The sequence below is a fragment of the Lichenostomus cassidix genome, chromosome 3 (assembly GCF_008360975.1).
Source record: "Lichenostomus cassidix isolate B80296 chromosome 3, HeHo_3.0, whole genome shotgun sequence".
Lineage (NCBI taxonomy): Eukaryota > Metazoa > Chordata > Aves > Passeriformes > Meliphagidae > Lichenostomus > Lichenostomus cassidix.
This window is the reverse complement of record NC_139483.1, coordinates 40,985,990-40,999,261: the sequence shown is the minus strand read 5'-3', so window position 1 is coordinate 40,999,261 and position 13,272 is coordinate 40,985,990. Positions and strand designations below refer to the sequence as shown.

General features: G+C 42.6%; 1 protein-coding gene and 1 long non-coding RNA gene across 2 annotated transcripts in view; one reads left to right on the top strand and one right to left on the bottom strand.

The window, feature by feature from the left end:
• Positions 1-3,971: 3,971 nt before the first annotated feature.
• Positions 3,972-5,351, bottom strand: LOC146439544 (uncharacterized). The gene is made up of 2 exons (XR_014850825.1): positions 4,361-5,351; positions 3,972-4,259 (listed from the first exon to the last, which is right to left on the bottom strand). It is a non-coding gene; the product is annotated as an uncharacterized LOC146439544 (long non-coding RNA).
• Positions 5,352-5,478: 127 nt separating this feature from the next.
• Positions 5,479-13,272, top strand: part of GALNT2 (polypeptide N-acetylgalactosaminyltransferase 2) — a 92,936-nt gene continuing 85,142 nt past the window's right edge. The window contains exon 1 of the mRNA XM_085055451.1: positions 5,479-5,697. Within this exon, the coding sequence (XP_084911577.1) occupies positions 5,575-5,697 (123 nt within the window). The 5' untranslated portion in view covers positions 5,479-5,574. The remainder of the gene's footprint in view (positions 5,698-13,272) is intronic.

The window sequence follows — 13,272 nt, the reverse complement described above, 5'->3', positions numbered from 1 at the left end:
ATAGACTTTTGTATTATGCATTAGCACATAGTGTTTACCCCTAGCCTCAAATGACTTGCAGCACTACAGCTGCACACCACTGCTATGTAGTGCTGCTCCAGAGGAAAAGATGGAATTTCCTGCCTCGTCTCAGACCATAGATCATTAGTCTTTACCACTTCTGGCAGCTGTGACCTTCAGAATTCAGATAATTACAATGAAGGGGTGTCAAATTACCTTAATCAAAGGTGAGGTCGTTGTTTCAGCAAGTCTCTCTCCACGGTTGATTCTCTCTTTCATCTATCATGACTCTTCTATGAGAGAGACTTCTGAGCCATATCACATTTCGATATCTGATCAGTAGTATACAGAATGCTGCAAGAGGTTGGTTTTGTGCTGCTGAAGTTCAGTCCAACATGCAAAGTGACTCAGGAAGAATAGTTGGCAATGGGACTGCAGTTTGTACTGGCTTCTGCCATCTTTAGTGGGAGGCCTAGCAAAGGCTGAGCTGCTCTTTCTTTGTCTTCACCACCCATAGGAAAAGAATCTGTTTCCTCTCTTTGTAGAACTGAATGACTCCAAGGAATGTTGAACCTTAAACTTTATTTAATAGAGAGGAAAGGCTTCCAGATTTGGATAGTTTGCCTTGGAAGCAGGAGGGCTTAAGCTGATACTTCAAACTCATGTGAGAAAGTGCAGTGTTTACAATATCTGCATTGCATGATGTAATGTGTTGATCAATCTCTGATGTGGAAATAGCATAAAAACACTGCTATCAGAAAAAGTAGCCATTCTTTTATGCTGTAAAAGAGAAGATACTACCTTCTGAAATTCAAAGTCTTATATGAGAGAGCTTTAGTTCTGGAATGCCTGAACACATTTGGACCTTGCATGACAAACCTTGTGGTCAGGAATGGTGACACACTCTTTTCAAGGTAAAATGTGCATGTGCAATATTTGCTGCTTGGGGTTTTAACAGTTCAAAAAACATTCTTGGAGGGTAACAAGATTTTCTGGAAGTGAGCCACTTTTGAATGCTATTGCCAGCACGTCTGCCTACTCTGGGTAGCATCAGAAACTCTGCTGAAAAATTAAACAAACATAGTTCTTGGCATCGAAACAGATGGGAAAGGACATGTTGACTCCCAAGTCTTTAGCTGAGGAGGTAGTCTGTTTCTCATTGTTACCACTGTGCAGTGAGGAATTGCAAAACACCCACATAGATTTTCAGACCTGCTAGCTGCACTTAACCTTTAATCCTGCAAGTACTCAGCCATAAGCATATAATTTTAAATGTCTGAGTAGTCCAACAGACTCCGATGGGAATATGCGCTGAATGAAGTTAAACATTTGCATAAACGTTTTCAGGATCAGGATCTTTCACTACAAACAGTATTCTAGCACTACAAACACAAACCGGGCTTGGTCTGAGTCAAGCTTTCAGGACCTTAGTAGACCTATATCTTCTACAGATGTATTTTAAATTTCATGTTAATGTGTGATTTCTGTGTTATAAAACACCTTATATTAGGCTAATAAGTAACCTTTCTCGTGATAGAGGAGAAATTATTTACTTTGTGACATAACTGCATAGGTTTAAAAGAATGTAATCTGAACTGGTTCCGCAACATATCAGCTTCCATGTATCAAAGAGATTCAGGCATCTTGATTGGTTGTTTTTTTGCCTTTCAAAGTTTTTAAAACTTATTTTCTGTGTTTTAGACCTGGTCTGAAAATCCTCTTTCCTGTCTTTGCAAGGACAAGACTGCTTGTGTGACTAAGAGTTTGACTCATTCCTAAAGGTGAGGACAGCTTGCCATTTGCACTGCTGAAGGATTTGTTCACTTCTGACTAGATCATATGACTCCAGAAAAGGATGAGCAACTTTTGTGTTGTCTAAATGACTCTTCTCATGGTTGTGGCTGGTTTTGTATCCTCTCTCATAGGAGTTCAGTGAAGTTCCCTCTGGCTTACACCCTAGCTAACTAGATCAGAATTTTGTCCCTCAAATCTAGGTGACTGCATTGCAGATCAAAGGCAAAGTTCTGATGATTCCTTCTGCAAATTTGACTCCTATTTGTAGTCTCATATGCTTGATCTCTCTTTTGTTTAAAGGGCTGTGGTTGATACAGAAGCATTTATATTCTGTGAATCATTTTAGCAATGCTGCTCTTAAAATATGCTAATATTTTCTTTTGAAATGCACTGGAAAAATAATTTTTAAAAAATCTTACATTTTTCTCGCATTCTTTCCTTTAATTGAAGTGCATTTTTTTCAAGTTTTCCTTTGCTGACTAAACATGTTAGGACTTTTGAGGTAAAGACATATCTGTATGCAAATGCATTGTAATAGAAGAGGCAGCTTTTCCTAGAGTTAAATCGATGTAACATTTTCCATTCTAAACCTCTGTGTTTTCTGTGGTCTCTGAAATATAAATGATTCAGGATGAAATCTGCCGGATTGGGACTTTGTCCAAATGTGAATATTTTGGAAAGACTTGAACAAAACTGGTTCAGCCAGTTCAGAATATCAGGAGAGTGGGGGGAAAAAGCATTTCTTGATCTAAATAGACTCTTACAACCTTTTTTGAGCATTTCTGTAACTTTATCAGCAGAAGGCTGAAAAATGAACTCTGACATGGAAATAGCTTTCCATGAAGTAGGCATGTATTTGCTTGTTTGAGAAGAAATTAGTTTTGATTTGACTGAGTTACAAACCTTAGAGAACTGTGGTTGAGCATGTGCAGTGGATTATTTCGATAAGCTTATGAAGTGTGCAGCTACAGAAGAATTTTCTGTACATGCATGGCTGGCTAATTTTGCTGGAAAGGGAAAAATCTATCTAAGCACATTGCTAAAATCAGTGAAATTACCTGGGGCTGCAGGGAGACCTTTGAAGACCATCCCAAGATCTTTAAGACTATGAAAAGGGCAAGAAAAGTGCCTGTAAGGCTTTGCAGGGTGTTTAAAGCCTAAGTGGGCTGCAGAATTTGTAAAGTTAAATGGGATTATGGCTTCACTTAGAACAGGAAAGTGTATGATGTTTTCTGTGAGGACATATGTCATGCAAAGCGCTCTTTCCTGCAGCAGATCTGCCCAGTGAAGGAGTCCCCCATCAGCAGGGAAGCTGCTTCTCCATCTCATTGTAGAGCTCAAGTGGCAGGAGTTTATTGAGATGTTCACAAGCCCGGGTGGCTGAGTGCTCTGATTTATATAGAAAACCTTGCTAATAAAAATTTAGTTTTGGAGTGAGATGTGTGTGTGTATGTGTGTATGTGCCCATTTGTGTCTTTTTAGATGCAGGCATAGTCAGTGATTTTGCAGGAACTGCTCTCAGTTGCATCAAACACACTCTGGGTAAATCAAAAACTCTCATCCAGAACGTCTGTGTGTCTCCTGGCAGCCTATACTCTCCAGTGTATGTCACTCCAAATAGATGCTTAGCTACTTGATTCCAAAACTTTTATTTTTCCCGAATTGGGTGTCTGTCTTCAACTCCCTCCAAAACAAAATCCATAATGCTCAGTTTATTGAAAGATTCATTTGCTCTGAAGAAATAGATCTCTTTGTTTTACACTCCCTGAATGGATACTTATTTGGAATTCCTTTCTTTGTCTTTTGACCCATTCTACCTCTCCACCAGTGCTCTGGTAGGTGGGAAGGTATGCAGATACTCCCTGAAATCTTTGCATGCCATACAACTTCTGCCCAGGCAGTGCCAAGGCTGCCATGATTCACCTTCTTGACAAGACTGTCAACGGAGTGACTGTGCTGGTGAGCAGGGGAGTTTTTTATGCCATTTATTTTGGCTGCTGGATCTTTTCCTGCTTATGCAACAGAAGTTATGCCAGACCCCATGGCCACATCCTGACCCAGCTGGGTGAGCAATCTGCCACAGAGGCTCTGTAGCCACTGGTGTGGCTGGACTAGCAGAGGCCTGACATTGGTATAGAGGGAAGGAGCACAGAAATGTGGGGTATAGTCAGAACACATGGGAGTAAAACAGTCTATTGATAAAACACAGTGAGATGACAGAAAAAAGACATTTCAAAACCTGGAATGTTCTCCCTTGAGTGGATATTATGCCTCTGAAATAGAGGTGCTTTTTAATTGTTAGAGAATGTGTCTCTTGTTAGTTTTGTGTTCTCATTTCTTGATGTCTCACAGTGGGATGAGATAGCAGCAAATGCTGAACAACAGGAAACTCATTGGCGTGGAAAAACAGCAGCATGAGCTGTGCACATGCGAGTCAGTGAACTAGCAGCACTTTAGTGTCTGTCCTGGGGTGTTCAAGGGTGGAACTGGGTAAGTACAAAGAAAGGTAATTTTACCATGCAACGACCCTATATCAACACACCAGCCTCTAAGAGTAGAGCCTTACGTGGGTCAACCTTCCGTGAAGATCCAGGCAGAATCCTCCAGAGATGCTTTTAGGCCTGTGGTGGTGGTGGCCATGCTTCCAGACTGGGCACTGCTGTAGTGGTGACTTCAGAAATGCAAGCAGAGCAGGTGTGTGACCTCAGTGGGATGGTTGGGTGTTAGGTCTTCGATGTGTCCCATGTGGCCTTGGGACAATGGCTCTTAATAATGTTCTTAAATAATGTCACGCAGAGGGCAGTGGACATACCCTGACATGACTTTGCTTTCTGACCTCTGATGTACAATGAAGATCTGCCTCACCACTTTCCTCAAATGACTTCAGGGACAGCACCTTCATAAAGCACATTTTCCATTCCAGAAAGAGATGGAGACACGACTTGTGTCGTGGCCAGTCTGGAGTTTCTGGGGGCCTGAGAGCCTCTGTGCAATCATCCAATATGAGTGGGGGAGTAGGACAACTCCAAAGAGGTGAGACCAACACACCAGCGCTGTACTGCAGTCTTCAGAGGTTGCACTGAAGGAGGGCACAGCCTCTACCAAGCGCTGGAAGCCCGCAGCACCTGTCACGTCCAAGGTGCCACTGCGGCACTGCCCGTGGCCCAGCCGCGGACGCTTCGGGCTGAGGCAGCCGAGGGGAGCGAGGCGCCGACCGGGGCCACTCTGGAGTTTGGTGGTACCGGGAGTCTCTGTGTAATCACCCAGCACGAGCGGGGAGGGAGTGGGACAACTCCGAGGAGGAGAGTCCCGCACAGCCGCGCGGTTCCGCACTTCCCTACCGCCTCAGGGCGGGGAGCGGCCGCCCTCCCGCCGCCCGCGGGGCGCGGCTCCAGTCCCACGGGCCGGCTCGGGCAGCGCCCGCGGAGACCCGCGGCCAGCGGGGCGGGCCCGGGAGTGCCCGGCGGCGAGAGGCGCGGGCGGATCCGGTCCGGGCCGTGCCGGTGCCGGTGCCCGCCCCGCAGCCGCCGCGGGGGGCGCGCAGCCCCCGGCCCGAAGGCGCGGCGGAGGCGGCGGCCCGGCGTGCTGCAACCATGGCGACGGCGGCGGAGCCGGCCCGCCCCCCGCGGGGCCGGGCGGCGCGGGATTGGTCGGGGGGCGGGCGCTCGCCCTCTGCCCCCTGACCCTGCGCGGCGGCGGCGGCGGCAGCGGCGGCAGGAGCGGAGGCGGCGGCTGCTGGCGGCCGTTTCCTGGTGGCCTGGCGGCGGCGCGGGAGGGAGGATGCGGCGCAGGTCTCGGCTGCTGCTCTGCTTCGCCTTCCTCTGGGTGCTGGGCATCGCCTACTACATGTACTCGGGCGGCAGCGCCGCGCTGGCCGGCGGCGGCGGAGGCGGCAGGAGGAAGGTGAGAGCTCAGCCCGGGGAAGGTACGCCCGCTCCGTGTCCCGGCGGCACGGCCGGGCTGGGGGCAGCGCTGCGCGGTGCTCGGGCTGGGAGCAGGGAGCAGGGGCGGCGGCCGCGGGGGTCTCTTCGCCACCGCTCGCTTTCAGGCGGCGTGAAACTGCCCAGGGCTGTTCCTTCCCCCTTCCCGCCCGCCCTTCTCCAGCCCGCTTCCCGGAGGCAGATGGCTTCTTTGTGGACTTCAGACCGATTTCAGCCCCGGCGCGTCGCTCCCTATCCAACTGCGGCCGGCCACGTCCCGGGCCGGGGGAAGTTGGTGCGGGAGGGGAGGGTGGGGAGGGCCGGGGCTGCGCTCCGGGGCGGGGGGCCCGTCTGGCTCCGCTCCGCTCCCGGCTCACGGCGTCTGCCCTTCCTGCCTTCCCCGCCGGCACCGGAGTGCTGCGGGCTCGTGTTCCCACCGAGACAACACGCGAGGAGCCGAGCTGCTAATGCCTTTTCCCTTTGGATGCGCAGCACTTTCCTCTCTCCTTAGCGCTGTGCCTGAAGGATGCCGTTTTCCGACCGGTTTTGCAATATTCCAGGAAACAGCCGGGTTTGTCATGTTTTGTGTCTGTGTCGTGGAAGGTCTGTCTCTTCCTTCTTCTTATAGTAGCTCATGTTGCAAGTGTTACTAATGTTCAAGAAGTTCCCTGCGGACAATACAGGAGTAATTTTTCATTATTCTGGCTATCAAGTTATGAAGCAGATTTTCCAAGATGTTGTAGTAATTCATTGATCAGGAACACAGCTGGTCACATCACAGTTCACGTTTGTGTCAATCAGAGCAGGTTTTTTGTGGTGTGATGTGGGAAGTGGCAACTTTATACACTATCTTTGCTTAGAAAAATTAAGTGCTTTTTTCTTTTTTGATCTTCTCCCCCCAGTAAATATGAAAAAAATCAAGACCTTTTAGAAACTGTTTTTTAATACTTACATTTTGAAATAGGAAAGGTGTAAAGCATGTCATAATTGCATATTTTTTTTTTTACAAAAACTAGAAATGGCAAGAGGGCAATCAAATGAAGTGCACCACAGTTGAACGGTGTTGTTCACTAATAAATGGCTGCCTCCCATTAAATGAAAAGTAATGTTTTGTTGGTCTAGCTGATATGTAAAAAGAGGAACATTTTTATGTTGCTTTGATGCAGTTTGGTTCATCAATGCCTGTACCCGCTGTAAGAAAATGCCGATGACTTGTTCGTGTGTCAGGTCGTGGAGGCAAATACTTGGATGGCTACTTACGTGAGCAAGGGTCTAGAGAATGAGTCACTGCTCTCTGATAATTGGCTCTCTGTCCTGTTTTTTATTCTCTCTCTAACTTAGGAATGAGTTCAACAGCAAATTTTGACGTAATATATTAAAGTAAGTGTTAAGTATGTATTGCCAAATACAAGGTCTTGGTCCTTCAAAGTAGACACAGTAGCAGAAATAGATCAAGCATGTGATAAAAAGTAAGGCAGTAGCCTAAAGCCTTTCTTGGAGAACCACCAGAGTGTATTTAGAAAGTAAAAGCAATCTTGCACTGCTGCTGTGTAATGGGATAAAGAAAAGCTATCAAGGCAAATGTATCTGCAGATAGGGAAATATATTTTTAACTCTTATGGTGTGTTACATTTGGAGTTTCTAGACAGATTTGCAATTCTGTTCAATTAATTTTTACTGCTGGGGAAACTGCTGTGGGGGGGGTAGTGATTTGCCCAAGGTCACCTAGAAGACTTCGTGAGAATGCTATACAAAAGAAACCAGTATTTCTGAGTAAGAGTCTGGTACTTGATCTGCTAGAACCTGTTGCTGTTTATTATTGATATTAGGTGTACTTTTTATTATGGTTTTAAGAGATCAATGATCCTGTTACTAGCATCGGTAGCATAATTTGGTATTCTGCACAAAATGTAGTAGACCTTACTGGTCTGGGTAATTGGGAAAGTTTAGTAGAGATAATTTAAAGAAAATGAGACATTTCATAGACCTGTGCTGAAGCCCAGTGCTATGTGTGAAAATGAGAAAGTTTAAAGTAAGGCCATGGTAAGGAAGAAAGTAGGTACTGTGACCACAAAAAACAAGTGGGGAAATTAACTATTATATGTGGATTGGTGATTTAGGATTCTATTTTCTGTCAGCGAAGCGTAAAATTTAATCCCAGGCTTCAGCATAGGTTAGCAAATGTAAGTCGAGGAAGATGTGTGTAATGTAATAGCTTTTGAATCTGAATAAAAGGCTTATTAACTTAGTGTCAGACACTGTTGTAAAGCAAAAAAACACAAACTGTCTTAAACTTATGAGCAGAAACCCTGCTGTCGTAAATTTCTTGATGTGTATAACTTCATGTAGTCCTTATTACTTGCCCACTATTTCAATATAATGGAAACAGAGTTGCTTACAGAAGACCATAACTTTTAATAAATTTAAGTCTCTGCTGTGTTCAGTCTATAAAATTACAAAAGCCAGGAGGGGATAGTTCTTCATTTGTGTAAGTAATTTGCATGTTAATTACAGATCAGGTTTGACAAACAGAATGTTTTTCCATAAGGATTATCTTTCTTTTTTTTCCCTGCACAGACCCAGTGTGTTATTCAGACATACTGGACTTGTTTGATATGGCACCCAGTCCCGTGATGTGTTGAACAGCAGCAATTCCCCTTCTCTTCAGTAGAGTTGAAGGTGCTTGCCCTTTGCCAAGATTGCACCTGAGTAAGAGAAAAGAGTGATTTTTTTTTTTTTTTTTTTTTTTTTGGTTTGCTTTTCCTGTTAGAGTAGTGTCAGAGTTAATCTAAGCTTCTGCTTATTTTGATCTTCATTTACAACCTTTCTAGTAAGACCTGTGAAGCTGTTTGGATGTTGCAGTGTGTGGTACAGCCTTGATAAAGCTTTTGGTCCCTCTCAACAGTGGTGCAATACACAGCTCTGTGTGCAGTGTATTGACCTGGTAGGATCTGAGCAGGCATGAAAGAGTCTAAAGCACACAAAACACAAGCTGTCTCACTGGTAAATGTGTGAATAATAATAACAATAAAAAAAAAAAGGTGCAATGCTTCTCATTTTGGACCTAGGCATAAAAACTGTAGTAGAAAGAAGTGATGTAATACACAGCTGGAATTTAGGGTGTGACAACTTTTTTTTTATTTCTTCTTGAAAAGAAGAAAAGAGTAGAATTGAAGCTTTTCATTCAAGATGTGCTTGAAGGGGACAGAAATGTTTGGGGTTTTTTCCTGTTCTCCCCTCCATTGAATCTCCAATCAAAATTATTGTAAACATGAGAGCCATGTTCTGTTGACTTTTTTCCAGATGGGTAATTGGGTTGTAAATTGGAAGGAGCAAGTCTGATTCACATGTCTAAAGGTTAGAGAAATGGTTCTCATACAGAGGCTGTGACAGAGAAGAGAACAAGTTGCAAGCCTGGCAATTGTGAGACTGAAAAAAATGCAGTCTACTTTTGTGTTCACTAAATGTGTTTTATATTACAAAGCCTTTAGAGTGGAGACTGGAAGTTCCCTTCTTTTCATGGATAAATTTCCAAACCCAGAGCAAAAGCAGTTCATGCTCTCTGTCTCAGACTTGGATAAAAATGGAGCAGCTTCTAAAAGATGGTCAGAAAGCCAAAGTCATCCTGATGTGATCCCCTCCTAAGACTGGCATGAACTTGTATTTGTATATTTGTCACACAGGTTTTAAGTTCTTGAACCACTAAGCTCTTGTACAATGGAGTGACTGGATTGAAATCAAAAAGAAATTGAAAAGACCCAACACAACAAACCCTCTCACCAGAGCCAGCCAAAAACTCCAGCTGATTTTTAAAGAACTTACTCTTCTAGGCATTAAGAAAGTAGCCCCATGTAATTGAGCCCTTCAGGCTGGACAAAGAAGGTCTGCATCTTGTTGAAAGTGCCAAATGCTTTGCTGCTGTCAAGAGTGAAATCCTCAGAAGCATCCCCGGGAGGATACCTGTAGGCAGAATGGGGATTTACTGTTGAAAGCTAAGGCATTCAGAGAGGCCTGCAGGGTTATGCCACAGCTGAACCAAGGTTTGTAGCCTTGGGGTTGTCAGCCTGAGGTGCTGACAAGCTTTTGCATTTGTTACCATGTGAAGAATGTCAGTTGTTTTTGAGTGGAACCTCTGTCATCTCCCACCATATCTATAGGAGAAGGCTAAAAGTGATACTGTGGCAATGAGTGATGGATCCACTTTCACAAGTACTTCCTAAAATTAGAAACATTTTTCTTTTTCATCAACTGCAGCCCCCAAAAACAAAAACCCCAAACCACCTTGAACTATAAGGCTGTTACTGTCTTGGCTCACCAGGTTTACTGGGTGTAATGGAATAAATTGGAGAAATCTAATTTATGGTTACTTGAGCCACAAGGAGGCAGGCTTTTCCTGTGAAACTGGTTAATATCCTGTCTGTAGTGCTAGTTTTTGCTTCCATATTCTGGTTTTGTTTGTTTTGCCTTTTTTATTTTGGAGCAGACTTTTGATAGGTGACTTTACTGGAGCTAGCTGAGATGAAATAAAGCTGAAGGTAAAAAGTGATGCTTCTTCTTGAGTATGTGGCTGATTAAAAGTGTGTCAATCACTGGGTAATGCAGGGGAAAAAGAAGCAAGCCTTGAAAGTTCTTGTTCTGTAAGGATAAAACTTTAAAATAACTAATTTGAGCATACATGAAACTTTCTTTTCTTTTTTTTTTAACCCCTCTACTATTTGATTACTATCACAGGTAGCTTTTATTGACATTATACATAATGACATACATAGCGCTCTTGCTCTTTTTCTGCATAAACTATGGATTTAGTGTATCTAAGTTTTTTGGGGTTTTTTTAAGGTCTAAGTAAGGAGGAAAGGAACTATGTCTTAACTTTAGGTTCATTAATCTGTTTATGGGCAACTTTAGTGTTTCTATTGAGGTATGTGAAACAAGGTGGTTAACAGTTACTACTCCAGCTCTGTTGGTTCCTTTCATCACAGGAAGGCATTGCCTGCTCTAATTTCTAAATACTGTTTACTTTGTTGCATCATTTTTAATGTAACTGAATGTGATTTCTGATACCTTGATCTTGACACAAGATACCAGAGGTTAAAGTCAAATTTTCATGTGTGTTTTGTGGTATCATTCACTTCCTAGAAGGTGCAAGGAGATAGAAAATTATGTTCCTCTCTATAACAGGTAACAGCTTCTGCTAATAGATCTTTCTTTTATATGATTCTGTAATGAATGGGAAAGAGATTAAATGCCCAGGCACTTCAATAATCTGTCCTCTCACTAGAATGTAAATGTCATATATGTATATTTTCTTAATCTAACATATGTCAATTGAGAAAATTACTGTCTTGGCAATCCAGTCACTTATTTTTATGGATTACTTCATAAAACTTAAGTTTGAGTGCGATGAAAAGGTGGTCTGTTGCAAATTTTGTGCAGTCTGTTTAGGTCTGTGGTTGTGTTGGGCTATTCTCTTTTCCTCTCCTGTTTGCTTCAGTGAGGGAGTTTTTTGCTTGTTGATATGTAGGGGCATTGAGAAATTAGTTCCTTGCTAGAAGGCTTGTGTTGTCCTCTGCAACCTGCCAGGTTAGAAACTGATGACTGATACAGATGCTATGGCTCTTGAATTACTGTTAGCTCTTTGCTTTGTGAATGCAGAAGTAGAGCAGGGCTGTAGGTAGATGGGGCTGGAGAAACAAGAATGACTTCTTCAGTAGTTTTGAAACAAAATGGGGTAGTTAAGGACCTTTTCCCATTATTTTTCCCTTTCACATCGGTATTTCAGTAGTTTGCTGTGCTTCTGTGTTATTTCATTAATGCTGTGGTTTGCTGCTTTCTGGAATCTCTGTGTACAAAGTTTGTAAGTTGTAGTCATATCCCTTGGCAGATATAGTTTAAAAAATAGGTAGTCAACTAAGTAATTGTGCATGTGCCTTACCTATTTTGTACCATCAGTCTTGTGATTTGAGGTGTATTGCAAATAATTGCCAGTCATTTTTTTTATCATGTGTTATAAAAACTTCCAAAAATACAACATGAAAAGTGATACAATAGCATTGTTTTCTCATTTAGAAAAGGCACAATATGACTTCATATGAAGTAAAAAAATACTACAGAATTCATCTCAAAGGTGCTACCTCAGTTGTTCTTTAGATCAATTAGATCTAGAAAAAGAATATAAGCAATTTAAACAGATCTTAGAGCACTTAATTCTTAGTCTTCAAAATATCATGATCATTCCACATTTTTTCCTTGGGAATCCTATTTCTTCTTCTTTTGTCTTGCCTGTCCTTTGCAGTTTTTCAGTGTAATGTGTTATCCAAGTGCTTGTGTATAACTGATACTGTTAGGTTAAAGTGATGGTATGTCAGGTGAGAGAAGTGGTATTGTCTACTAGGAAGCTGCTTGCAATGATACTCTACTACAAAAGAGAAAAGACACTTTTGTAATGGTGCTGGGTGTGACTTTTGTTGCATACCTAGAAGCTGCTTAAAAATAATTCCACCAGGCAGCCTAGAAAATGGTTTTGCTTGGCTTTTGGTAGCTCCATGTATAATACACAGTACTTTTGGTTAAATTATATCTTTGAAAAGACAACATTAGAACACAGTTGGTCCTGTGAAGCTCAGGTGATGAATGTAAACTGCTCAAATTAAGTCAGTGCAAATGATTTGTTTTGAGTTGCTGTGGTCCACTTACTTTTCTTAAATAACCTACTCTTACAGTAGTTAAGCTATAGAGGTACAAGGCAATATATAGCCAGGTGGTGTACAAACAATTTTTTAGCTCCCTGCCCAACAGTAAAATTTTTACTAAATGTGATTTTTATTAGAACTTAGGAGAAGATGTGTATTGCTAATATGTTGGCAATGCCATGTGTTGGCAAATCATTTGAATTCTAAAAATGAATCTGCAGGAAGTAGTGAGGCATTGGCAATTTTTTCAGGAATATGGGGCTGAATGTCATTGCCCGAATATATCAGGATATTGTGGAAGTGGAAAATCAGTGTGGGTGTTGCAGAAGGAAACGCTAAGCAGGTTGTTAAAATTGCATACTGCCATCATGTAATGCAAAGTGGTGGTATCTTAAGCTATATAAATTTTAAAACCTGGGTGCAGTCTTTCATGCTGTTTGTTTTGAAATGAATAGGGTGCCCTCTTCTCTTCTACTTTTCCCTTTAATATAAGCTTTCAAAGGAATAAGGGATGAATTGAGGAGGGAAGCTGGGAAAAAAAGCTAAGTGTCCACATCAAAATGTCTGGTTTGTGTGTTTGGAATTTTGAAGATATGGCACAAGAGAATCTAGATAACGGTAGAAATTGAACTGTTTCATGTTTCTTCTAGGTCCATGAAGTTCTTTCACAGAAAACTTCATACAGTGGACCTTTCCTGATAAGTGGAATTGAAGATATTTAAAAATGTGGCATTTTTTCCTTTTCCTCCATTATTTGGAGAATGAATTTTTTGGTGAAACCTGTGTCTTACTGACATGTCCAGAGTCCATGTTTACCTGTCATTCTCTTAATTTTTCATTTGCTATGTAGTCTTACTGTGAATTAAGCA